At 40.7% G+C, this 27,962-nt stretch overlaps 2 protein-coding genes across 3 annotated transcripts in view; both read right to left on the bottom strand.

Moving 5' to 3' along the window:
• The window catches only part of WDR33 (WD repeat domain 33), a 55,562-nt gene extending 37,576 nt beyond the window's left edge, over positions 1 to 17,986 (bottom strand). Inside the window, exons 1-7 of one of the 2 annotated variants that reach the window (XM_083505562.1) lie at positions 17,794 to 17,986; positions 5,860 to 6,085; positions 3,804 to 3,872; positions 3,154 to 3,258; positions 2,536 to 2,631; positions 1,945 to 2,096; positions 153 to 250 (exon numbers count right to left, since the gene is read on the bottom strand). In XM_083505562.1, the coding sequence (XP_083361688.1) occupies positions 153 to 250; positions 1,945 to 2,096; positions 2,536 to 2,631; positions 3,154 to 3,258; positions 3,804 to 3,872; positions 5,860 to 6,063 (724 nt within the window). In that variant the 5' untranslated portion in view covers positions 6,064 to 6,085; positions 17,794 to 17,986. The remainder of the gene's footprint in view (positions 1 to 152; positions 251 to 1,944; positions 2,097 to 2,535; positions 2,632 to 3,153; positions 3,259 to 3,803; positions 3,873 to 5,859; positions 6,086 to 17,793) is intronic. The other variant, XM_083505561.1, reaches the window with a different exon arrangement.
• Positions 17,987 to 20,850: 2,864 nt separating this feature from the next.
• On the bottom strand, positions 20,851 to 25,910 carry POLR2D (RNA polymerase II subunit D). The gene is made up of 4 exons (XM_083505616.1): positions 25,734 to 25,910; positions 24,241 to 24,421; positions 21,972 to 22,067; positions 20,851 to 21,411 (listed from the first exon to the last, which is right to left on the bottom strand). The coding sequence occupies exons 1-4, from the start codon at positions 25,798 to 25,800 to the stop codon at positions 21,333 to 21,335; spliced, it is 423 nt and encodes a 140-aa protein (XP_083361742.1). The 5' UTR covers positions 25,801 to 25,910; the 3' UTR covers positions 20,851 to 21,332.
• Between the last annotated feature and the right edge of the window lie 2,052 nt (positions 25,911 to 27,962).

Genomic DNA, 27,962 nt, shown 5'->3' with positions numbered 1-27,962 from the left:
GTAACCAATAGGTTGTACCTTGTGATACAACTGATTGAATTATTAAGGATGGGGTGCTGGAATTGGAAGTTTTTGTATAGTCCTTATGCAGGCAACTACAAATAATTTCCCTCTATTCATATATCTCAATCAGTACTTTCTGGTACACATACCTCGAAGAATTCTCTCCTCATGGCAACGTAGAAAGTCCCAGATTCTAACAGTGCCGTCATCAGAGCATGTAGCAAATTTATTATCCGTGGGTGAGAAACTGTTACATGAAGACACACAGCAGGGGAAAGAAGTCAGCATTTAACATATCTAAACTTCTCAGACAGGGCAAAATTTAGCTAAAGTGTTAATATACTGATGGAGAAATTGGAACATATTGTGCCTGGAAAAATATACTTCAATCCGTTGACATAATTGAGTCCGTTTGCATAACTGAGAGCTCAGCTTTGTACTTTGATGCAGCAAAAGCACTTTTTCCTGCATTTTGTTCCCCAACCAAAGGGGAACTTACGCTTTGCACTGTTCCACCCACAGTTGAATAGATTTGCAATTCTCTGCATCATCTGTATAAAATGTGAAACTGACCAAAGCATGCATTCCATGCTTTTGAAAGAAGGATGGAAATAGGCAATCCCAAGAGTGTTAATACTAAGCTTATTTCTTCATCCACAGATAACATTTCAAAATACAAGGGGGTGTATTTGATTACTAAAAACAAGAATAAAAACATATCATATGGCCTATATATGCAGAAAAAGTTACTGAGAAGAGATTTGCCACTCCAGTGAAACATTAGAGTCATAGAATATGCTTCAGAACTTGAAAAGCTTGTTGTACATTGTGCAGAGCCAGGCATCTGTTTCTTATTGAGCTATGTTAGGCATTTGGTTGGACCATCATCAGTTACAGATGGGGAGCCACATCCTTTGTGATGCAGTGAAGAATCAAGTAATGCTCTTGTTGAGATTATTCAAACAGTCATTCCCCCTGAAATTGCTGGAACGTTTTATATGTGAGATAAACTTTTTGTTTGGAGAAATCCACTTCACAGATACAATAGCATACACCTATGAGGTCACATCTTGTTAAACTTTGCCAGAAAATTCTGAATCAAAAGGAAAAATGATAAATTCAGCAGAAAGTGCTTCTGTGGTAATGAATCTTCTTCTCCAATGGACAGCACCAAAACTTTTGAGGTAGGGCTAGTTTCTTCTTCAGCTCCTCTTCAGACACACTATAAATGAGTAAGATTTCTTCCACTTGCATCATTTGCTAAAGACTGTAAGCATTCTTCACATGCATCTCAGCAAGGAAATCTCAGTTCACTTGTTATACTGAGCATACATTTGCACAATTGGAACACTTGACACTGAACCAGGTAGATGTCCTAAAGTTGCCTTGTCAGCTTTAGATTCCAAACTTGAGTAACCCATTCAATATTAATCATGACCTGGATGTGGAAATTGGTGTGGGTCCTACATGCTACTGTAAATCTTGGACTCACCAAGCCAAGCAGTTCTTCACTTTATTTAGCTCTTTTATGTTGTGAGAACTATGCAGCTGCTTTATTTCTGGATTATATTTTATTCAATTATATTATTAAATACTGAATTCTTTATTTGGAATGAAATTGTCATCGTACACAAGTGAGCATAAAAAGAGAGTAACTGATACACATTGTGATCATATATAAAAAGTAACCAATACCAGTGCAAAATGCAGCAGACAAACACATCTCTAACATATTGCAGAGGCAGATACCGGGACAACACTATTTCAGAGATATGCCAGCAAATCAGTGAAATTGTGGAAACAAAAGAAAATACGTTTATGTGGCGCAAAACATTTCCCAGAATCTGACAATACCCATGCATATCTGCACCCAGAATACACTTAGAGAACAGTCTAATCATGGAAATAGGAACTACAGAAAATGGTATATTGTGTATAAACCTGGCCTCTCTAATCGCCTCCTTATGTGCCTGGAACATCTTGACGTTGTTCATGTTGGACTGCCAATATTTCACATATCCCCCATGGTCTGCTGTCAACATCCACATGTCATTATGTGACCAAGTCATAGCTCTCACTGGACTGTCATGAGCCTACAAAGTCAAAAATAAAGGAAGACCTCTAGTGAGCATACTCAAATAATATCATGCACCTTCACTTTTCTTTTTAAATGATTTTTTCTAATTTCAATTTAGGTAGATATAAGAATGAAAATGCCTTATATATAGATCCATACATTCATTTTGTGAGGACTGTTATCAAAGCTTCAGCAGTGTTATAGTAAGTATTACGTAGTAATGAGTCAGTATTTTGTCTACAAATTTGATTTTTTTATTACCAATGGAACAGAAATGTCTCTCATATCAGAGAATGACAAAAATGCTAAGATTTAAATTAATCAATCAAAATCTCAATAGCCAAAGGCAAGAAGCATAAAGCTCAAAACGGTACTGACTCTCCATCTGTTTACAGTGGCAAGAAAGCAGATTACTGAAAGAAGTACTAATCAAGACAGCTTTGATAGTGATTTACCTGTAATATTGTTTCAAAGTTGAAAGTAAGCCCATTCCATAAGGTGAACTCTCCACTAGAAGCCCCAGTAACTAAGCGCCTCCCTTCTGGAGTCCACTGGAAGACAAGAATTAAGATGTATTACAACACAAATTGTTGCCCTGACACTACAGCAGAGTCTATCGCAAGGACAGACAACATGTCTGCACAGTTGTATTCTGCAGCTCTGTCTGCATTGGGTTCACTTACACACTGTCTGTACACCCCTCCACCCCACATTCTGGTATTTATTTGTTGCCCCATGCCCTGCTTCCAGTGCCTGAATACTACTGGATGAATAATCTGTCCATTTCTGACAAAAATACTTTGCACTATCACTGTGTCCCATACAAAGATATCCATTCTGAAAAGTTGTTATTATTAATATTAGCAGTAGTAGTAGTAGTAGTAGTAGTAGTAGTATCTATTGTATTTATAAATCACCCTGTCTACAATGCAGAACACAGCAAAGACAACAACAGAATTACACCACTGATTAAAACAAAAACAGAACTAAAAAAATCCATAAAACAGCTACTACTGGCTTGCTATATTCTTAGCAATTTATCACTGTGCCATGGAGTGTAACGCTATACTTACCCTAACAACAAATACTGGACATTTTACTTTATTGGTAGATGTCCTAACAAATTTTGTTGTTACAGCATTCATAGGATTGTTCAACATTCCTATAGGAGGGACCAGCTAAAAGAGAGGAAAAAAATGTTAAAAGTTATTCTTGGTACTTAATATGTGGAAACAGACTTTTAGAAAATTGTTTGCAAGCTTATGTTCTTGAATGAGTAAACCAAAGAATCTCAATTTTGTGGAGACACTACAAAAGCATACCTAACATCATTCTTCAGAATTATATTACAATATGGCTTGGATGCAGAAATCCCACCATGAGAACAGAAGGCACATCTGCTTTGATAAAAACCATGGATGCAGTCCTCCCATGCAGTCCTCTCTCACACATACACACAGAGCCAAAGTGCCTTCTGCTCACAGAATAGGATCTTTGAATCCATGTCTAGAGCTTTAGCAGGATCATCATACTAGAATGTGACTAAATGAATTCATCTTCTTTCAAATCCACTTGTAAAATCAAGTTTCTATAGTACAATTAATGTTGTTATTCACTTCTCCCACACTTAAATAGAGAATTACAGCTTAAACCAATTTTTCAATCTTTCAGGAAGAAGAAAAATGTTTTACTGTCCAGGGGATAAATAAACATGTGTACTTACATCATTATAATACCCTCCATCAGGCTGAATTGCCCGCATATCCCGTTGGTCTCTTTGCCATACTCTGTTCTGGAAAGATGAAAAAACATTTTCATTAATACTATTGGTTAAAACCTGCTAGCTAGCTTGTACCAAATGAGAAACAATGTTTGCCTATTGGTGCCTGCAGTGTAGTACTATTTTTGGAAAAGGAATGCAGCGTGTTTCATTTTCTAGAAGGAGCAGGCAATTTCCTTCTTCAAATCAGTGCAAATCAGTTCAAGAACTTGAACTCAATGTCCCAAAGTAAAAAAAAAAATCCCTTCCTCTTCAAATTTGCTACCAAAGTGCACCAGTTCGAATCAGGCCACAAGATAAACAAAATCCCACATCGCACTCAGAATGGGAAACACTCTCCAGGCAATAGAGGACTTTGGGCTTTAAAAATTCAGTAGCGCTCTGTGAGACACCAAAATTTGGCGCCCCCACTTCTAGTGTTCCATTGTTTGTCATTGTTGCAGCACCTCCTGTGGTGCCCTGTCGGCTTGGTGCCCAATGTGGGCAAACTGGTCATGCTCCTCTAAATCCACTTCTGTTCTGGGGTAGGAGTAGCTAACCTGTGACACACTATATACTGTATTTTTCGCTCTATAGGGCGCACTTTTCCCCCTCCAAAAATTATGGGGAAATGTGTGTGCGTCCTCTAGAGCGAATGCAGGCTGCACGGCTAAGCCCAAAGCCAGAACAGGGAGACGGAGCACTGCGGAGCGCTCCGTCTCACTCTTCTAGCTAGGGGTTAGCTGCGCAAAGCCTCTCCAGGGCAGCGGGGTGCTGCCTTCACCCTGCTGCCCTGCAGAGGCTAGAAAGGCTGTCCCTGAAGCCAGAACAGCAAGACTCGCTGTTCTAGCTTGGGGATGGCTGCGCAAAGCCTCCGCAGGGCAGCGGGGTGCCTGCACCCCGCTGCCCTGCGGAGGCTCCAAAGGCTGTCCCCGAAGCCTGAAGCCTTTGGAGTGCAGCGGAAACTTGCGCTGTGCTCTAAAGGCTTCAGGGGTCTTTGAGGATGGCGGTGGGGGAAAGCAGCGCTTCCCCCCGCCAGCCCCACAAGCTCAGGGGGCAGCGGCAAGGCTGCGCGCAGCCTTTGCGCTGTTCCCCGACCTGCTCTTTGCGGCTGGTGGTGGGGGAAAGCAGCGCTTCCCCCCGCCAGCCCCAAAGAGCAGGTTGAAAGGAACCTGAAGCCTCCGGAGCCCAGAGGGAACTCCTGCCGCACTCCAGAGGCTTCGGGTTGCCTTCACTGAAGCCTGGAGAGCGTGAGGGGTCAGTGTGCACCGACCCCTCTCGCTCTATAGGCTTCCAAGGTAGCCGCCTGAAGCTTCCAGAGCTCAGCAGGAACTCCCGCTGTGCTCCGGAGGATTTCGGTGAATGCACCTTGAATGCACCTTGTTTTAGAGGGGGAGAACAAGGAAAAAAAATCCTGTTCTCCCCCTCCTATGGTCCGGTGCGTCCTATAGAGCGTAAAATACGGTATATGTTGGATTCCAACTCCCAAGGCCAACCACCATGGTCAATGATGATGGAAGCTGTTGTCTGGCCACATCTGAAGGCCCACAGGTTAAGACACCTGTGCTCTAAAGAGATCAGACCACAGTTAAAGCTTAGTGCTTGAGTCTTAAACATTCATTAGTGAGGGCAGGAAAGTAACCTCTCACTGGCAGGAAAAGTAAACAACAGTTCTAAGTGTTGCTGTTTCCCTAGGTTTCACATACCTGATATGAAAGATGAACTGGTGTTTCTATTAGTCTCCTGAGGGCTGATAAGAAGTATAATTTTTTTCCTCTTTCTAGGGCATTTTTGGTGTGAAATTTTTAAGTACATAGTGAGAAATGGTTCAGACTTGGGAACAGAATCCCTCCTTTTCCATAGCTACTCTCAGCATTTTAAGCTATTTTTCAAAATCTATTAAGCTATTTGGCAAAATCTCTACTAACTAGAAATTCATGCTTAATAATTATTTGCTTCTTTTGTCTTTTAAGCTAAAACATTTTGTAACAATTGCAGGTACAACAGGTTCTGAACATACCTCCAAATACTTGATTACAGAAGGATTATAGTCTATAGTTTTTCGGTTCACAGCTTTTCTCATACGTTTTCCATCAAAAGTGAGCTGCTGCATTGCCTGTTGCTGAGCAAAATCAGGTCTCTTATAGAACAGTTGTCGAGGGGCCTGGTGTTGAAACCTTGGCATATGGAAAAACCGCGGCGGTGATCCAATCTCTGTAGCCATGGTGTCTTTTGCTTTGGAAGATCTAAAATAAACAATTAAAAATGAAGGTTTCAACTAGGAATGCCAAGATATAAGAAATCTGAATAGTACTAGAATTTCTCACATAAACAAGGCAGCTTTTAAACATGTGCAACATTAGCCCATCATTAACAGGGAATTTAAAACTTATGAAAAAATATTTCATCCATCATCATCATTATCATCCACCCTTCACCTTAGGCCCCAGAGCCATTACAACAACGAAAACACAATAGTAAAAACAGTTAAAACAACTTACAATCACAGAAATAAGGTGGGACCTAAAAATATACATATCAGCTATCCAAAGTCAGGGTAAAGAGGTGTGTCTTCAGCATTTGCCAAATGCTATATAAGGAAGATGCCAGACACATCCATGCAAGGAGGGAGTTCCACAACTTAGGGGTTGCTATAGATAATGTCCTCTCCCACTCTTACCCACCAGCTTCTGAGAGTGGTGGAACAATCAATAGGGCCTCCTATTGTACAACTAATGTACAATGCAATACTGAAAACAGGATAGGGCTTCCCAAAATAGGTTTGTACTCCCTTGTGAGTCAATTAAAACTATTAGTAACTGATCTCACACACCACAGAAGCAAAGTAACACAGTAATTACCTTGTAGGTGGCAATGCACAAGCTAGTAATACTATATTAAATAAGTATTTAACTACAACCAAAGGCAAGTATTGACTCTGATTTTTGAGAAGGACAACGTATGAATTTTCTTACACTCCACTTGTAGAGTGAAAGCTCATTTCTTGTTTGTTAAACAATTGTCAGTGTTAAATTAAGGTTATTTTTTCTAATTTAAAATGGTTCTGTTGGAGGCAGGCAGGCAAATACACCATCACTAAAAGCTCCTGGGTTCAGCTATGATGTCACCTTCCCCATCACAGCAGCACTAGCTGCACTGTAAGAGAGAACTCAGGGGATGAGGCTGCAGGCAAAGGTCCCATTATACGCCTACTTCTGAACAGCTCAAAGCAGTCCCTTCTGCAGCTCTCTTCCAAATTAACATATTCTATGTGTGGCAGGATTTTTTATTTTTAAACAAAAACGTTTTCATTCTGCTCGATATTCTATATTTCTCGGTATTCTATATTTCTGTTTTCTAATGTCTTTTCTCCCCCACTCACACTTACTTCTCTTGGATTAACTTCTTTTTTATGCTTATTACACTGTAAGGCTTTTAACAGAATTGTGGATGTTATAAGCCACTTCAAGGACTTCAGTGAAGAATTGGAATACAAATTTAAATCAGTAAAAATACATATGAAAAATGGTTTCATCAATCTGGCCTTTTATCTTTCCCCTAAGAAAATACAGGACGTTATCTAGCCCAGTTGTGGGAAACCTCAGGCTTCAGAGCCAAATGCAGCTCTTTGTCCTCTCTCTCTGGCCTTTGAGCTCTCCCAAGGCCACCCGCCTCACTGGCGCCGTATCACATCTAAGTGTTGTTGCATGGCTGGAACATGTCCTCGTACTCTGATACAGTTGTCAGTGTTAAGGGTTAAGAACTTAATTCGTTCTGGAGGTCCGTTCTTAACCTGAAACTGTTCTTAACCTGAGGTACCACTATAGCTAATGGGGCCTCTCGCTGCCTCCACGCGATTTCTGTTCTCATCCTGAAGCCAAGTTCTTAACCCGAGGTAATATTTCTGGGTTAGCAGAGTCTGTGACCTGAAGCGTCTGTAACCCGAGGTACCACTGTAATGCCTCTTGGAAGACAGAGAGGTAGCAAATGATGGTATTAGATCCTATGACACACTATATCTGGAAGAGGACTGAGGAGGAAGGAGCCAGCTACAACTGCCTGGCCAGCGTCCTTGAATCCTATAATGGCTGCATCTAGTGACTCGTACATACAAGTTCAGCTCCTTCCCCTTCCCTTACAGCCCGGTAAGTAAAGCAGCTGCTGGTAAAGGTTTTCAGGACACACTTAACTTTCCCCCTCTCTCATAGGAATGTATCCATGCTGCCCATTCTGTATATATAAAGGCCACATGGGGACAATGACACCCCCTTTAGAACCACCAACAAAATCAAAATGGCATTTCTCTGGAATATTTTGTGACAGCCACTTTTATTTTACCTTCAGGGAGCAAATGTAAGGTGTATGTTTGAAAGAAAATTGGTAAGAAGAAATAAGTAAGAAAACCAAACTTCTGGGTCACCCCAATAATACCAATGGCAAGCCATTTCTAAACAAAAGGGACTAGACTACTTTTGCAACCAAACTATAAAAATGATGATTCCAGTTATTTAGTACATACAAGTACTATTTCCCATCTTTGTTCTAAAGAGCTTATAATTACAGAATTTACAAGATTCAAGAAACAGGCTAGAGTGAAATAATTTTGCAGTTATAATGTATATGAAACCATTTAACCATCTGTTGCAATACAACTGTGTTAAAATGCTTAACTTCCAAATTAGTCATCTGCTGTATTTCTGCTTGAAAATCCAGATGTCAAATTTCAACAACTTTGATGTCATGTAAAAGACCTGCAAGAGGCTACTTGCAAGAGGCTAAAATATAGCTAACATGGATTAAGAAGCCAGTGGGTATACCATAGGCCTTGTCTGGGTTCAAGCTTCACCTTGGTCATGGAAGATAATGTTTCCAAGTTTCCAATCTGTAGCAAAGAAACAAGTGTCCTGCTCAGAGCTGTTGTGAATGTGTCAATAGAGATTACAGAGTACCTTATAACAATAAAAGTTTTATATAAATGATAAACACTAAGTACCAGCAGTACTATCTTCCTATAAATATTATGATGTCCTTTATAAGCTGAGATTTCATTTAGTTTGTTCAGTTTCTAAATGATAAAAAGTGTACTGTGTTAGGAGCACAGGAAACTCCTTATAGCAGTGGTAGCCAAACTTGGCCCTCCAGCTGTTTTGGGACTACAGTTCCCATCATCCCTGACCACTGGTCCTGTTAGCTAGGGATGATGGGAGTTGTAGTCCAAAAACAGCTAGAGGGCCAAGTTTGGCCACCACTGCCTTATAGTGTTGTACACTGTAGATATGTTGCATAAATACCACACCAGGAGGTTACAGTTTGTGGTTACTCCAAAGACAGCTTAAGCATAAGCCTTGGTTCAGATGACATTCTAAGTCATGATGGAGCTTGTTCCTCCGCATTCTGGCAGTGGAGGGACTCCCTCTACCACCAATGTCTGGCGTGCCAAGGTACCTTGTGGCTTCCTCCCTCGGTTTGAGGGCCAGAGCGTAATGCCACCTTCACCCAATGGTACATTGCCAGTGAAACCTCAGGAGCAGTGGTGGTTTCACCTCTGATATACCACCGGGTGAAGGCACCATCACACTCTGGCCCTCAAACTCCTGGGTGATGTATCAATACGTCACCCAGACCAACCACATACATACTTCCTAGGGACAGTTTCTTGACAAAAATTATTCATTTATTCATTATGCTATGGATTTATTTCTCTTTTTCCAACAATACTTTTTTATACAAGTCTTTGTCAATGGAAAATGTAGTAGTGGCAAATTTTCTGCTGCACAACACTGTTGCATTTGCAAGCTGAAAGTGCCAACACACAAGTATAAAAAAGGCTTTTTTGTAAAAAAAAATATGAATTTTTTGTCCCCCCCCCAAAAAAAAACCAGTTTGCCTATGTATTTGCTTTATATACATCATTTACTTTTTATAAAATAACAAATTATTATTATTTTCATTCATTTTTGGTGGTAGAGTATCCAAAGGGATGTGTACAAGCTGCTCACACAGACTTAACATCTCAATGAAGCTGGAAGCTATGTAACACTAGTATTAGAACTGGCTTTCTACAGCCTACAAACTCAGTACAGAAATGATTGTTGAACTGCCTTACATAAGATTACCTGCATTAAGTGCAGACCAACCAATCACATTCATCTGAACAGTCTTACAAAGAATTAAGCAGAGGTGACTAGTGATCTTCTCTTTCACTACTCAGGTTACTGCTACTTATTTTTCCTTCTCTACCACCAAAGTTCCCACATAAAATTGTGTGTAATGGAAAAAATCCTAAAGAGATTTTTCTATTTCAAGCAATGTCTGATATAGGAAAATTGGGCAGTTTCAAAGTTTGAATTAACTTTTTCAGATGACTAGCTCTAAGAGTCAAATACAGTGGTACCTCAGGTTACATACGCTTCAGGTTACCCAGAAATATTACCTTGGGTTAAGAACTTTGCTTCAGGATGAGAACAGAAATCATGCTCTGGCGGCACGGCAGCAACAGGAGGCACCATTAGCTAAAGTGGTGCTTCAGGTTAAGAACAGTTTCAGGTTAAGTACAGCCTCTGGAATGAATTAAGTACTTAACCCGAGGTACCACTGTATGAAGATGATGTAATTTTTTTAAAGTAAGTTAAAATTAGTAGAAGTTTCCTGTGCCTTAATTTTTCGCCAAATTGTAATCAATATAAGCAAGTACCTTATATAATTTGAATATTTACTCAAATTTAACGCTCACTTTTTTTGCCAAATAACATTGCGAAAATTAAAGTGTGGATTAGATTCAATAGCGCATTTACATTCGCCAGCAAATACTTTTTGGTTTCAAGGTTCTGAAAATTGAGGTGTACATTAGATTCGGTGGCACATTAAAGTAAATATGGTATATACAGTGGAATCTCGGTTCTCAAACGACTTCATTGACGAACAATTCAGAACCTGAACATCGACAAGTGAATGTTTTCGTTGCAGGCTTCCAAGGCACGTTTATCCATTTTTTCAATGAATTTTGCTGACCATAACTTGATTTTCGGTTTTCAAATGTTTTGGAAGTCGAACAGTTCCACTGTACTACAGAGTTTCCATTTGGGAGAATATTTATAACTGTTACAGTAAAAATAATTTCCAACTAAAGTTTTGGATTTGTTTAAATATAAATTTCAAATAAGACTGTGCATTTTCAGTTACAATGTCTTTGGAAAATTTATTTTTTTGATATATTTATATAGCACATAAAATCAGAATTTCTTTTTAGTTATGCTTACTAAATATATGAATGGGTATTTAACAAAATTATTATACCATGTACAGTCATACCTCGAGTTGAATGTGCTTCGGGTTGAGTGCGTTCAAGTTGCACTCCGCGACAACCCGGAAGTAACGGAGTGTGTTACTTCCGAATTTCGCCGCTCGTGCATGCGCAGATGCTCAAAATGACGTCATGCGCATGCATGGAAGCAGCGAAACGTGACCCACGCATGTGCCTTGCGTTCTGTTTGGGATGCGAACAGAGCTCTGGAACGGATCCCGTTAGCATCCCGAGGTACCACTGTACTGTAGAAATATGCTAAATCAGACTCTAATATATTTAGAACGCCAGAATTTTTTCCAAAAAAACCAGAACAGTGTTACCAAGATCAATTCAGGAATTGCATCAGCAAGGGCACAAAAACATCTGTGATAAAGTTGTACACAAGATAAATATCACATAAATGGGTTTGGAATCGCTATATATGACCTTTTGTTTCCAAAGCAAGGTATAACTATGAAACATTTCTGGACATCTGTAGTTAAAACCGCAGCCCAAAAGCATTATCAATATAATATATCTAAGATCCATTAGAATATATAGCACAGTATATTTTCCTTTTAAGATGCTTTGTTGGAACCAGAAATGAGTAGAATTCAAAAATGAGAAAGGAAGGAGGTGCTTGGACCTCACATTTGTAGTGCCATATAGATAGTAAAATTATAGCAAAAGTACACAGAATTGTTCCTTTGAATCATGGAATCATAAAATTGTAGAGCTAGAAGGAATCCCGAGGGTCATCTAGTCTAACCCCTGCAATGCAGGAATTTCAACTACAACATTCGTGGCAGATGGTCAGCCAACCACTGCTTAAAAACATTCAAGGAAAGAAAGTCCACCACCTCCCAAGGGAATCTGTTCCACTGTGAAACAGCTCTTACTGTCACAAAGCTCTTTCTGATGTTTAGTCAGAATCTCCTTTCTGGTAACTTGAATCCATTAGCTCGAGTACTACCCTATGGAGCAGGAGAAAACAAGCTTGCTCCATCTTCCATGAGATAACCCTATAGATATTTGAAAGTGGCTATCAGGTCTCCTCTTAGGCTCCTCCTTTTCAGGTTCCTGGAACTCCCACAGCTCTTGCTCATAAGGCTTGGTTTCCAAACCCTGGATCATCTTGGTTACCCTCTTCTACAAATGTTCCAGCTTGCCAATATACTACTTAAATTTTGGTGCCCAGAGCTGGACACAGTATTCCAGGTGTGGTCTGACCAGGGCAGAATAGAGTGATCTATTACTTCCCTTGTCCTGGACATTATACTTCTGTTGGCAAGCCTATAATAGCCATTTGCTTTTTTCTGCTGCACTGCACTATTGACACATGTTAAGCTTGTTGTCTACTAAGACTCCTAGATCCTTTTCACATGTGCTACTGGTAAGCCATGTGTCCATTTGATACTTATGTTATCTGATTATTCCTACCTAACTTTAGAACCTTACATTGGTCCCTAGTGAATTTCATTAGTCTGGGCCCAGTTCTCCAATTTGATAAGGTGATCCTGAATCCTGATTCTGTCTTCTGTGGCATTAGCTATGCTTCCCAGTTTGGTGTCATCTGCAACTTTGACAAGAATCCTCTCAATTCCTTTGTCCAAATAGTTTATAAAAATGCTGAACAATGGGCTTAGGGCACTAATTTGCTTCTGGACACTTATACAAGCCATGGTTTTAGCATCCTGCTATAAATGAATATTGATCGATTATAATGAATATTACTAGTAAAAAGATTGCAGATTTGAACAGATTCTCTGCAACAGATTAATCAGTAATTTGATTGCACATAAGCTAGTCCACCAATGAATACTATGTTTCACATTTCCTGCTTGAGAGCAGTCCCATTTTAGGGGTTAAGGTTGGGATGTTGTACCACTGAAATCTGACTTTAAGTGTACATGGCATAGTTTAACACACCTGGTATCTGCACCTGAGCAAGTTCAACATATTTCTAAATCCTAGCACTTGTTGCTTAGGCTGCAATCTTAACCCTACTTACCTGAGAGTAAATCCCATTAAATTCAATAGGACTTACTTCTGAATAGGTATGATTAGGGTTGTGCTGCTAGTCAGGATTCTTGCATATTAATATTTATTCTTCATGTGCAATCACTTTCTTTAAATAGAAATAGACCTGAATTTTATGCAGACAAATGTCCAAAGTGAAATATCCCATTTTATTCTTCAATGAACTGCTCTGCAGACAATTTGAATTTTGTCATTTTCTTATTATAAACCCTGCATGTCTTAGGAACAATGTACATGCTCTCGTATAACCTCTCCAGAGTGCAAAAGGTAACTTAATTATGAAGCTCTCCAAAATATTTGTAGAACGAGGTGGAAGATAATGAATCCCATCTAACTTCAGAAAGCCAGGCATTTCCCCCAGACACTAACTGTTTACAATTAGAAGCAAAACTGGTTTTAAATCTCTACAGACTGCAACTCCCAGGGCTTCTTTCTTACTCTGGAGCAGGCTCCTTGAAGACTGCTAGAAAGCCAGCTTTTCTGCAAAGCCATAATTCAAGTAACTGGTTCCATTCAGAGAAATTTGTTGTAATGAGTTTTTATTTAAAATCTTTAGATCCTGGAACGTAATATAAATATCAATTACTACATGTCCAAGACAAACTACAGATGGGCATACTGATTTACGTGGCTAGCTACTGTGACCCAATTACATTCTGCCTATTCCACACAACAACTATATTATTCACTAAATCTATATCCAACTTTTCCTCCAAGAATCTCAAGGCAGGGTAGATGGTTTCTATAGTTTCATGTTATCCTCACAACAACTCTGTGAGGTAGATTGGTCTTCAGTTATAGTGACTGGTCTAAAATGCTTTATGGCTTAGCAGGGATTTGAACCTGGATCTTCTCAAACCTAGTCCAACAATCACCCCACCCCACTGTGTCTCAATACACTGTTGAAGACAACTGATTAAGAAGTCACACCAAATCTCATTTTCAGGGGAATGATGAAACAGTGAGACAAATTTCAAAATTGTAATATGCGTCTCCTAGATTTGATTCCTCATCTGATTAGTTGGGCCTTTCTAATTTTTTTATGCTAAGATTATAGTCTTACAGATAATGTACTTATAATAAAATCATTCTGCAATTAATTGGATCTTCAAGTAATTCTGTTTAAAATAAACAATGACTCTGATCCCCAGTGTGCCTTGAGGTGACCCACAAGACCACGACAAAAAATAGAGAAAAAAGTTAGGCATCTTCCAGACCAAACAATGATACACCCTGAATCACCCTCAACTCCTTCTGCATTCTGATGCAGGATGGGGTGAAGAGTGGAGCGAGCCATTGGTAAGAGTCTTCCAAACAGAAGACATTTTGAAAGTATCAGTCAGGAACAACAGCACTCCAACTGACAAAGTTCTCAGTAACAGAGCATGTGGCAACCTAAATGGCCTCGGCCCAGTATACCTGAAGGAGCATCTCCACCCCCATCCCTTAGTCTGGACACCAAGGTCCTCCTTTGAGGGTATTCTGCTAGTTCCCTCACTGTGAGAAGCAAAGTTATAGGGAACCAGGCAAAGGGCCTTCTCGGTAGTAGCGCCCTCCCGGTGGAATGCCCTCCCTTCAGATGTCAAGGAGATAAATAATTACACAACTTAAATAAACAGTATTTTTTTTTTAAGACTTACACAACTTTTAGAAAACATCTGAAGGCACTCCTGTATCAGGGGTTTTTTATGTTGTTGCTTTTATTATGTTTTTAGATATTCTGTAAATATTATTATTATTAGTTTGAGTAAATATATGCATGATTTTTTCCTCCATAAAGCAGAGAGGAACTGTCTGTGAGGTAAACAAGCAGGTTAGATCCAGTTCTGGCCACAGGAAGGGTGCTCCTATCATCCACTGACTGAAAGAGGGGTGGGTAAGAACTTTTTGCCAATTCCCCATTCAAATATATTCAAGAAGGTTGGAGATCCCTCTGGAACACTTGGGAGGGCACTGCAGGTGGGGAAGGAGAACTATCAAAAATCACCTCTCCCATTATGAGAGTCTCTGTTGGACCAAAATTCTTTCCATTCATAGAAAGCAAGCCTCTGTGAGCAGAAAGTCACTACTGGGTCTAGCCCGGCATTGTTAGACTATTTCAGTAAAGTGAAGGCATAACTTAATGATAAGCAGATTTGTAATTTTTAAAAATTATAGGGCAAGTTTGATTCAAGTGGAAAGTGTTGATACTCCTGCTTTTTTTTTACATATGGATAACTAAAGAGAGCATGCAATGTGACGGTATTCATCATAGCTTGTTGACAAAGTGAATATTTCAACATGTCAAGATTTAAATGTGCAATCCTAACCCCCAGATACACCAGGTGGGAGAGAATGGGATGAGACATAACTCTCCACTTGCTGACTGCACACTTTGACCAGTGCACATTACTTACTCTGGCATATCTACTAACTCTGGCAAAGGGAGAGCCCTATTGAGGCAAACTAAGCTACCAGAATTAAAGGACAAAATAGTGTGTGTTAAGGGTGAGGATGGATGTCTTGAACAGAGAGATTAAAAAGTTACATGGTGTCCTAATTTCATTCATTTGTTCCATACACAGAATTTGCTTTAATTTATACCACCCAAAATGCAACTGTAATTACTAGAGGCAATGAAAGGTCAGAAAATGAAGGTTTATACTGGACACCCAAACTCTGGCTGTGCCACCCTGGACAGCAGCAGTTAGGGTGTAATTCAACTTACATAATATATACATCAGCATGTCTGTTTCCTGGAAATCCTTGCATATATGCCTAGTTAGGATTGCTTAGTAAGTGTACCAACTATGCATTCTCTGGGCATTACACTCCCCATTAGATTTGTTTGCAGAACAATTGAAAACTGTTCATGCAATTAATACAAATTAGTTTTATATCCAAATTTCAGGAATAAAAATAAAAGCTCGAAATTAAGAAGTCAAACTAATTCCTTTTGCAGAAATGAATGACTATTTCAAGGGTATCATATTTACATATTTGAGATGTTAGCTACTATTTCAACTAACAGATTAAACTATTCCATTTGAAGTGTAAACTATGTATGATTAATAAGCATTAGAAATAAAATCTTCGGCATTTTATTGGTTTATTAATATTCTACTTTAAGATGAACAAAACTTTGCCTAACAGCAAAAATGTAAAGTAAACTTACATCCTACCTTCCTGAACCACTGAAACATTTCACACAACTGAAACGTTCTGTAGTATTAAGTTTCAGTTCATTCTAAAGTAGACACCTGCGTTCTGAGAACATGTGAAATTTACTTTAATACTGAATATATTAGAAACTAGAAAGTTACAGGCTTTATAACAAATGTTTATATACAAATTTTTATAACAAATGCATGTGTGTCAAGTAGTACATGGTAGGAATGTTGTCTGAGCATGATCCTACTCACATACTGGTCCTACTCACACAATGAGTATTTTTGAAAATTGTGGAATCATGACTTCTTGATAAAATAAGATAGCAATTCAACATAAGAGTGTAACTGGTAAAAAAACCTGATCCTAACCAATTTCTGTAACTTGCATTGAATTTCTCAGTGCATATGCTGTTCTAACATTTAAAAAATGCAAAAGTATTAGTCTTTCCTAACATATTCATAAGGTTCCTGCACAATGGAAATATATATTTAATATGTTTGCATTGTTAATACATCTTATTGGCTCTTAAACTAACAACTGACAGCAACAGCGGAATCCTATGCATGCTTATTCAAATTAGGTCCCATTGTACTCAATTGAGTTTCTGCCAAATAGTGCACTCGGGAACACAGCCCGACCTTGTTCTTACAGTTATAGGTGCTATTGTTTTGCTTAAATCGAATGCTACTTGAAACCCTGCATGTTCGTTCACCAAGAAGTTACACTCCAAAATAATTATATGAAGCATGTATTTATCATCTACCTAGAATACATTAAAGGTCTCTAAATGAAACCCTGCATGTCTGTACAGCAAGAAGTTACATGTTTGTACACCAAGAAGTTACACTCCAAAATAATTATATGAAGCTTGTATTTATCATCTACCTAGCATACGTTAAAGGTCCCTAAAACGTCCTACACATCTACAAGTGATTGACCCTTACAACACCCCTGTAAGGAGGCCTGTCATAATCACACACACCCCCTTTACAAACGACGTATGAGGTTGGTAAGGCGGCGTTGATCTTAGGGACACCTAGCGAGTGAGTGGCTGAGGTGCGCCCTGAATGGAAAGGATCCCAAAGCGCCGATCCCACACACAGCTGCTACCCTGCACCCAAGGAACTCTTCAGCTACTCTTGTGGATCTTAGGGCGAGGCCGAAATTACTTATTGCGCCCAAAACAGCAGGGCAGATGGATGGTTAGCTTTCCCCTACCGGGCTTCGACTGAAGACTTTGCGGCTCTTTTCAAACTTTCGCTCCTAACCCCACGCCGGCCTCTCTCCCGCTCTCCTCACAACGTCCTCCTCCTGCCCCGACTTTCAGCCACAGGCCCCTCCGCCGCCAATAGCGTAACAGCGGCACCTCTCGCGGCCTAAAGATGGCGGAAGCCGCGGCGGTCTTCCGGGTCGCCGGGGTTCCTTCCCTCCCGCACCCCTGCCTCCCCACCGCCAATCGCCTCAAGGAGAAAAACTCACAAAGCAGCCGCTCACAGAGCCCCGTACGCGGGGCCCAAAAACCTAGAGCTCGCCTATCCCGGAAGCTGCTGCCTCACGAGCCGTCGCCACCATCCGCCATCTTCCCCACCAGCGACCGGAGGCGGTGCACATGAACGACGTCATCGCGCGCGCGCGGAGGGGACCAGCCAAAGGGAGGGAGGAGAGCGAAGGCGCTGAGCATGCGCGTACTCCTTCTGAATAATTGACGACATCTTCTTGCGACGGGTTTCCGGCTGCTGTGGCGGAACGGGAAGGGCTTACCATGGAAAGCAGGCCGGGGAGCGGGAGCAGCAGTTTAGACCCTTATTAGACTTCCCAAAAGGTCTCCAAATAGTGGTGATTCTTTGACTTTTAGAAGGATTGTTTCTGTGCTGATTATAGTCCAGAAGAGGAGTGAGAAAAAGAGTGTTCCAGCCCCAGCCAGCATGGACAATGGCCAGGGATGGTGGAAGTTGGAGCCTAATGACACCTGACCGACCACAGGCACCCCTCCCTTGTTCTCCTGGCAGGAAAAACCAAGATTGGGGGTGCAGAGAGAAGAGAGAAAGCAAACCCTACACGAACATAAAGAGGTTTTTAAAGAGGAGAGGATTGTATGGTGCAATAAAAAAGCCCACAAAGTAGTTTACGAAGAATTAATTAATGAGTTATCTCAGTCATCACAAGAAATCAAGATATTACCTCAATGGTTTTCTATCTCCATCTCTAATGCAGTCAGTAGACTTAGGCAAGCCTAATAATGCCATAGGTTTGGGATGTAAAAGTACTAGATGGGAAGGAAGGCCATTTTGCACAATTTTCTGCAGCAGATAAAAACTAGGGGGTTAAGGAACCAATCCTAACCATAGCAAGTAAAAAGGTAGAGGTAACCATAGCAAGACAGCTTAAAGGGCCATAGGTAGCCAGTGCAATTGGAGGTGAAGTATCAAGACCACACTGCTCATGGAAACTTGGTGTGTATTGCCAATGGAGTGAGCCAGGGCAGGTGCAAGGTTGCCACATCCTAAGTCTCTTTGTATCCCTTACATACGCTCCAGTAACGAGCACAAATCTACACCAGCCCTTAGTTTGTCTTCTATTGCAGTCAAAGCAAAACTAATCCCCGCTTTCCATGGCAATAAAAAGATGTGCTTCCTACTCTGTCAGTTGGTAATAGCTTCTGCACAAGATACAGTGGTGCCTCGCAAGACGAAATTAATCCATTCCGTGAGTCTCTTCGTCTTGCGGTTTTTTTGTCTTGCGAAGCACGGCTATTAGCGGCTTAAAGAAAAAGGAAACAAACTCGCAAGAACTCGCAAGACGTTTCGTCTTGCGAAGTAAGCCCATAGGGAAATTCGTCTTGCAGAACGACTCAAAAAACGGAAAACTCTTTCGTCTTGCGCGTTTTTCGTCTTGCGAGGTACCACTGTAATTTAAAAGCCTCAGCTTGGTATGGCTGGGAACTAATGCAGAGCTTTCCAAACTTTTCATGTTGGTGACACAATTTTTATACATGCATCATTTCGTGACACAGTAATTCAGTTTTACTAACAAACTGGAGGTTAAACTAACCCCTTATAAGAGATACGGAAACATACATAAATTTAATAATGAAATGTATAGGGACACACCTACACACTGCAGCTGGCACACTAATGTGTCACAACACACAATTTGGAAAGGGAACTAAGGGAATAGGAAGCATCTCCAAAAGGGCAAAGGAATCTGGCCAATAGAAGTGTGGTATAAAGTTGCTCTCGTTCTCCAAATTTAGTTTAATATTTGAATTGGAATAGCCCAGAGGGTTTATTCCCCCCCCAACTTTTACTAATAGATGTGGAAAAGGTAGAATCCAAGAAGTTTAGGATTTTATGTTTACAAATCATTATGCAGAACAATTGGGCAGCCCCCCCCCCAACCTTAAATATTTCAAGCACAAGACAAAAAGCTTATGGAAGCTGTTATGACTGGTGGTATTGCATGAGTAGTTTTCAAGCAAGATTCAACGGGGGGGGGGGGATGATTCAATGTGATTCTCAGTGGATTGAGATCAGACCGAATTTTACAAGCTTTTACGTCTTTTTTAAAAAAATCTTGACACTCCAATCTTGACACTCCTTGACAAATTAAATGCTAGGTTTTTGGTACAAAAACAAGTGGTTTCATATATAAGCTTTTCCAGTGTAATCATTCCACTGCTGCAGCTTGTGAGTGATGATTATTGGTTACTGTCTAGCAGAAAGAAAAATCTAATCAAGATGTATCAGATTGGTTCAACTTGTTTGCTTCTGTACACACTGATATTTTTTACTAAATGCTGAGGTTATGACTCCTGACTTTCGCCTGTTTTATTCACTTGGTCAGTTTTGAGTAAAGAGACTAGTTCAGCAAACCTTTAACAGCTTATTGCTGTATTTTAATGTTTTAATGCTTGTAGGCTACTGTTATTGGGTGGCATATAAATGCTGTTAATAAATAAAAGTAATGAATAAATAAAATAACATTAGAAGTGATTCTGCAGGTGGAGGGAATGGAGTAAGCCGATTCATTCCTCAGTCACTGTTGCCAGCTGGATGAGGGACATCTTATCATTTATGACAGCTGACTGACGTATTGTAACATGCAATTTCTGTAGCATTAGTGCATTTCCGCCTAAGTGTAGGGCATGGATCATGTTTCTACCTTTATGAGCCCCATGGTTCTGCCAGCAGTTTCCTTTCACACTACAAAACTAAGAAGTGCTACTTATGGTAGCTCATTCACCCAGTTTGACATTTCCAGTCACACTTCCCAAAACACAAAAGTATTATTTTTTCCTCTCTCCGACATACATACATTGTATGTGCAATTATTGTTTATAGCAACATATGTATACAATAAATAACTTTACATCAATTTACCAACATACAGCAAAAATATTATATGCAATTTAATAATCCAACAAATTCCTTCAGCTCCTTGTTTTCATCCACCCCTTGCAGAGTATTTCCTCAAGACAACAGGACTTTTGTATAAACAATGAGTGAATGAGAACATTCACAAATCACAAACCCCTCATTAGAAATACTATACTTTAATTCACAAACAATTGTACAAAATTATTGTTGAGGAGAAAAACTCAGGCTTTTGATTAAAAAAACACACAAATTTATCTATCCTGATTCTACTATTACAATTCTCAAAATATAATAGGAAAAGTTTCTCCTATCTTGGGCAACGTATGTTCATTCTGTCTGGCCCCATAAACATTCTGTATATTCCCAGGAGGAAGACAAAGTTTGGAAACAAATATTAAACTAATCAAGGCAAACTTTTCAGTGTTCTGTGGCTCATGCCACAGTAGTCTTGCCAACTCTCTCAACATTCAACAAGTCCAAAGAGCTAAGAAACCCTTTTTAAAAGCATGTCATCACCCCACATCAGCTTCTCTTTTCTATCGAGAGAGAGTCAGGACTGGTCCAAAGATGTATAGAAACAAATGAACATTCTTAGATTTCTCTTTTTCCATGTTCAGAGTTTGGAGGGTCTGGTTGTTCCTTCTAATACTGAAAACTTCGCTTGGTCTGAATGTCATCAAGAATCTGCTGCAACTCTTCATCTTCAAACCGACCCTCTAAGCTGAAAGACAGGAGCAAGCAATGGTTAAGTTTCTCTCTCTCTCTTTTTAAGGGTTGATGCTCAAGCTTTCCTGAAAGGGAAAAACTATGAATAATGTATTAAGTTGCATGGTGAGGGGGAGTGTTAAGAGCACAGGGCTCATATCTGATTTGATTATGGTCCGGAGGATTGTCTCGGTGTAGCCAATGGCAGGTAAGATTTCTGCAAATGTGGGTTGTACTTTTGGGCATTATCCTACAAAGGTAAAGCTATAAATTACATTTAAAAAAGAAATAAGAACAAAACATAGTAGCAGCAATTATTTAAAAAAAGATAACGAGTTTTTAAAAGATAGTTGAGCTAAATAGGCAGCAGGCCACTTCTTCAAGCATCAGGGCTTCAAGAGATGCTTGATTATGGTCAAAATAATAGGCAGTCAATTGAAAATATATTGACCAGTTAACTGGCTGGTATGCTAACCTTAAATCCAACTGTAGAACCATTACTCTGACTTTTTAGTTGTTCATGCTTTACAAACCCTTTGGAACATGAAGTGAATCCTTTCACCTGGTGTGACTCACCTGGGAATTAAAGCTTTGGCCTCCTCAGCTGTCTCAGGACACAAATTAGCTAAACACGCCAATTCAAATTTATGGAGCTTCTTCTGGAGTAACAAACTGCAGGAACAAATAAAATAAACTATGTATGTAAAAAATGGAATACAGAAGAGAACAGAAGTTGCAGAAAAAAACAGTACAGCTACTCAAAAAGGATTAGGGATTTATTTTTATCAGGCATAGGCAAACTTGGCCCTCCAGATGTTTTGGGACTACAACTCCCGTCATTCCTGATCACTGGTCCTGTTAGCTAGGGATGATGGGAGTTGTAGTCCCAAAACATCTGGAGGGCCAGGTTTGCCTATGCCTGGTATATATAGTCTATGAAAAGATCACACAAAAGTATCACAAAAATACTAAAAGTAAATACATGGCTTTATATTGTAACATGCTTCAAAGAAAAAGTAACAGTTGCTTACTATTTACTCCACCAAAATTAGTATTCCTAGATAGATCACTTTAACTGAAAGTTACTTATTTAACAAATCTGGTTAGGATTTCAGAAGGATGGCATTTCCATCAACAAGAGGGAACCCACTAGATTTCCAAATGTTTCTGTCAATTCACACTGCTTTTAATAAATGTAAGTAAGTACCAACTCTACATCTATTTAGGCAGCAATTCTGTTCCCACATACCTTTGAGTAAGCCCCATTGAACTCAATGGGACTTACTTCTGAGGAAATATACAGAATTACATGGTTATTGTTCCGAAAGGCAAAGAAGAAACTGCTTGGACAAGTGTCAACCCATTGCCTATAACAACTTTGAAACAGGGTTTATCTGAGTGCTTTGACATAAAAGCACACACAGCCACTAACAGTGAACAGAATCAGTGAACACTTTCCAGATTTCAAGCATGTGCAAGAGTTATGAGAAGTAGATAACAGACAAAAGTTTAAAATCATGGGCTCTAGAAGGAATCATGCTTATACTAAGGAAAAATTAATTGAAGAAGGAAAAACAAGAGCTATTTTGAATCATCTCAATTATCTATCTACACCTACACCCTGCTTTCCACATTGAACCATCAGATGCCTTTTGGAAGTTCACCATTAGGGAAACCCGTTCCCACTACGGCTCTGAAGCTGCTGGCAGTCAGTGATTACATTTGAATATAGTATTAGTCTATTTCCTACTCAATGCTGGTTAGAAATAGTGAGCCAGTTATCAATCACTACCACGTGGAAGAGCAAAATCAGCACAGCATCAGATCCTTCAGCCATATTGTCCACTTAGATTAGCACAGGGTGGTAGAGATCTGTACATTTGCCCAATAAATGCAACCAAACAAAGTACGGCCCAAGCTAGGCTAGGTAAGTAATGTTGGTAATTCTTTAGCTTAAGAGGCAACTGTATCAGTTCTAGACTAGCGGAAGGAATGTTGAATCCTACCCTTACAAGACTGAAAGTGACAAATCTTGTAATTTATAATCCTACAAACCACATAAGCATCAACTAAAGAAATAACATGGAAAGAACTCATGGCTCTACGTCAGAGCTTTCCAAATTTTTCATGTTGATGATACACTTTCTAGATAGGCATCATTTTGCGCCAAAATAATTCAGTTTTACTAGCAAACCAGAGGTTAAACTAACCCCTTTCCAGCCCCAGGGGGAGCATGGGGATGGTTCACATTACAAACCTACACACTGCAGCTGACACACTAACATGTTGCGACACAGTTTGGAAAGCTTTGCTCTAGGTTCTATGGCTTAGTACTATGTGCATGAACTGAGATGAACCAAACTTATACTCAGGCTCTCACGCTCCTTCCTTCACTCTCTTCTGCCTGCATTACCAGGGGGTAAACTTCAGCAGTGTCTAGTTTTGCTTCCAAGAAACCCAGCTTGCTATTGCATATAAACCAGATGTCATGGTTTATAGCAAAATCTGGTTTCTATGCATTTACAAGTCAGGATTCTATCAAATGAAAATGAAATACATTTCCATTTGCATTAAACTATAGTTTAACATCACATGTTATAGACTTTTAAATCTGAAGCACACACTGAAGAGCAGTCTAGGAAATGTAGAAACTAAAAGGTCTCAACAGATGTCACACCTGCACATTACTTTCAATTGTGAAATAAAACCAACTTACAAAATAACTTCATTTAATGCTAGAAATTAAATGTATTTGCATTTGGGAAAAGGTTTTATTTGTTCAGCTTCTTTTGCATTCACTCCCCCATTAGCCTATGAAAAATAATTTATTTGAAAAATTATTCACCTGCGGACACTAGCAATAGTCTCCCGGTTTTTGAAGCGGCTGAAGCGAGCAGTATAATTCAAGGTTTTCATGAATACTTCTGAGAGCTCCTGCTCATCTTCTGCACTCTCATTCTGCTGTTTCCGATGTTCAAGAAGCATGTGCACTTCTGAATTTAGAAGGGTTTCGGCAGTCTCAAATTCTATATGCAAAGATGGGTGAGGAAGAAACTGATAGTTCAAAAGGCACAGAGAAACACACCACCACTGGTAACACTTAAGCCGGGGTACACATATGGTGGTAGCACTTCAGGTGGTGGGTAGAGAATACTATTTTTGAATGATCTGACACATAAAACCCACTCACTCAATTGAGAAAACATATGAAAGAAAGATTCTAGATGAATCCTCTCTTTGCTGTACCTGTGGGAGCATTCAAACATGTGATTGAAGTGGTACCATTTATTCTACTACCCCATATTAAGATCCAGCTATACACAGATGTAAAAACAATAATAATTATCTGGCCCATCCTGCCAAATTTACAAAAAGGAGATCATTCTCCAGCTCAATTATTTGTGCAATACAGTCACATGCTTCTCCAGAATACTTCAACACACATGTAAATGTGAAAATCTTTCCAAAGTACTAGCACATATAAAACTTGAATCTTAAAAAAGGGCCTCAGATTGCTTTGGAACACAGAAGGCATCCTATGCTGCTTTGAAAGACAAAAAGCAAACAAAACAAACAAACATACTGTTTGGTGCTTGCTCAAGGCAGCTGTTCTGAGAGTGTGAACTCTAAACCAACAATCAAAGTAACTGCATGGCATGGACCCCAGAAACAGAGCCATATATTTATCTACAGTTTATATAACAATTGTATATGTAGCATACAATAGAATACTAAACAGCCTCCCATCCAGGGAAGGGCCAGAGATGCTCAACTTCAAAACTGCTGCACCACTTGCCTCGGATAACAGGAACGGAGAGAAGACTCACATTAAACGCACATTCGCACCGTGCATTTAAAACCAGTATGGTGCCACGTTAAGCAGACAGGGCTTCCCGCAAACAATTCTGGGAGCTGTAGTTTTTCTAAGGGCGCCGAGACCCTTATCCTTCCCCCGCCCCCCATCCAGAGCCACCATTTCCAGAGTTCCCTGTGAAGAACTGTTGGTTAAAATCACTCCGAAACCGTAGCTCCGTGAGGCGAAATAGGGGTGTCTCCTAACCAGTCTAATTACCCTTAACAAACCACAGCTCCCCGAATTATTTGGCGACGGGGAACCATTATTATTATTATGAAAGCGGTACCATGTCGCTTTCAACGTATGGTGCGAGTGAGGCTAGCGATACACGAGCGCTTTTTACAGCCAAGAATGAGGAACGTTGCTCCCCTCCAGGCAAGGCTCCTGCTGCCTCTTTGCTCCCTCACAAGCCGAGGTCTCCTCCGGGACAAGGCCGGGAGCGCCTCGCGTCTCCTGCGCGCCCCGAGAGCCCAGCCGCTCACCCTTGGGAAATAAGAGCTGAGAAGCATCCTCCTCCACATCCACAGCATCGGCGCCTCCGGCCGCCATCGCCTCAGCCAGCCCCGGAAAACCGAAGCGCTTGGCCGGCCGGAAAAGGAAAGGAGGAGGCCTGAGCAGGTGCCCGCGACGCCCTCTGGCGGTGGAAGAGCCGGCCCGGATGCCGTCTCGGCTTGTGCTGAAGGAAAGAGAGAGAAAGAAAGGGGAAAAAGTGTGTCGGGCTATATTGAACATGGTGTGTTCTCTCCCCGGAGTAGTTTGGCGGAGGAGAGCGATAGGGTCGCGCGGCCTCAAAGCGCCCGCTCCCAGCGTTGCCCTGGACCCCCTTACTCCGAAGTAAATCCCACCACGTTCAGCGCGGCTTACTCCCCAGCAAGTGCGTTCAGGATTGCGGAGCGTGAATCCAGTGGGGTTTACAGGGTTCCCGCGATTGTTAGCAAGATCCTGTCAGTAAATGAATCCAGACCCGACAGACAACGCCCGATCGCCCGCCCCCATAAATAATAATAATAATATTTGTATATATTTAGTGCTCCCCTGATACAAAGGAAGCAGGTTTCTAGGCCAGGAAGCAGTGCAGAGCTGAAACCCCGCTGAAGCGTCTGGAGTACCCAAAGTCTGCAGGCTAGGAAATGGGGCAGCCCCCCAAAGGCGCTTAAAGCCGCGACGGGTAATAAGCAGCCCTCGAGGTATCGGACTGCACTCCCCTCAAGCGCAGCCGCCATGGCCGATAGCCAGGGGTTATAGGAGTCCTGCAACATGTTGTGTGCTCACGGCCCCCATCCCTCATCAAAACTACCTAGCTGGCAGGGAGCCAGTTCGTAAACGGAATGTGGGGTTCGATGCAACAGTGTGACCCACGTTCAAAACCCGCAGATAGGCCAGGAGGATGGCAAGAGGGAGAATGTGGCATTGGAAGGGTCCCAGTTTGTTGTGGGTCCCTGCCTGCTTCAAGCTCATCTGCCTGCCTTTGCAACTGATTCGCTTAGGGCGCATACGGGCGAGGGGGCTCTCCCCTCAATACTTCTAGGCCAGCAAGCAGAGCTAGCTGCGTGAACCACAGGCCCTGGCGCATCCAAGTGACAGTCAAGACCCAAACATTGCCCTAACCAGTTGTTTCTCTCTCCTTCCCTAACTACGCCACTGGAACTGAGCAGTACCACTGCTGCTAAAGTGACGGCAGAGAAGGGAAAGCCCTGCCCTAACCCAACTGCTTTTTGCAGCCAAGGCACCCCTTAGACGTCAAATATTGATCTGCAATTTCCATACTGTCCAGGTGAAAAATGGACAAGTGGCAAACACATTTCACTCTCTGCATTACCCATTCATAAGAGGGGGGGGGGGGAAACAAGTGAGCATGCACCTCATTGAGCAGAAACTTACTTCACGTTGTTAACATAACCCTAAGGAATTTAACTCACAATTCCCTCTGAATGGGAGTGGAAGGCATCACTAATAGGTAAAAAGGTAAAGGACCTCTGGACAGTTAAGTCCAGTCAAAGGCAACAATAGGTAGGGTTGCCAGGACACCCCAAAAGTTGTTGAGCTTTTTTTTAAACGAAAACACCTATTTACCTAAGATCCAGGACAAAGTGCCAAGTGCTGCCTTTTGGTAATTCCCCCCAGATGTCAATTCTTCTATTTAAATCCCACTCCTATCTAACCATATCTGCTGAGAAGTGCCACTGATTTCATTGGGGCTTACTCCCAGGTAAGTGGGGTTAGGATTGCAGCCTTTGAGCAAGTGTGCATCTGTAATAACATTGAGTTCAGGAAAGCATGATGCATTACAATTTCCAAGAGCGTGCAGATTTATATGATTACTTAAACAAGCAAAGGGTCAGGAAGTAATTCTGACAATCCTAAACATTTTTACTCATAAGTAACTCCAATGTGTTCAGTGGGACTCAATCCTTAGGATGTTTAGGTTTGCATTATGAATACCCTGTTGTTCCAGCCCTACTTGGAAATAAGCCCACTTTAAAAACCAGTGGAACTAACTTCTGAGTAAATATATATAGAATAGGTCTGTTGGTCAAATTTGCATTAAAATAGTATCATCAATAGCCCTGTACACTGGATACTGTGTCTCACAGGTCCTAAATATATATTGTAGCTTATGATGAGAAATTAGAGTCAAAGAATTTGGACTAGCAGCTTGATGAAACACTCTTTACTCACTTTTAACATTTCACCTTGTTCATTCATGGCAC

The sequence above is a fragment of the Podarcis liolepis genome, assembly GCF_965112155.1.
Source record: "Podarcis liolepis genome assembly, chromosome: 5".
NCBI classification, from domain to species: domain Eukaryota; kingdom Metazoa; phylum Chordata; class Lepidosauria; order Squamata; family Lacertidae; genus Podarcis; species Podarcis liolepis.
Note: the sequence above shows the minus strand (reverse complement) of the source record. Positions and strands in the feature narration are given on the sequence as shown.

What these genes read in the sequence shown, in the direction of transcription:
- POLR2D (XM_083505616.1), bottom strand. Translation starts at nt 25,800, where the DNA reads ATGGCGGCCGGAGGCGCCGATGCTGTGGATGTGGAGGAGGATGCTTCT. An exon ending in ACTATTGCTAGTGTCCGCAG is followed by an intron (nt 22,068 to 24,240) that starts GTGAATAATTTT and finishes TTGTTCCTGCAG; the next exon opens with TTTGTTACTCCAGAAGAAGC. An exon ending in GCCAAAGCTTTAATTCCCAG is followed by an intron (nt 21,412 to 21,971) that starts GTGAGTCACACC and finishes CCTGTCTTTCAG; the next exon opens with CTTAGAGGGTCGGTTTGAAG.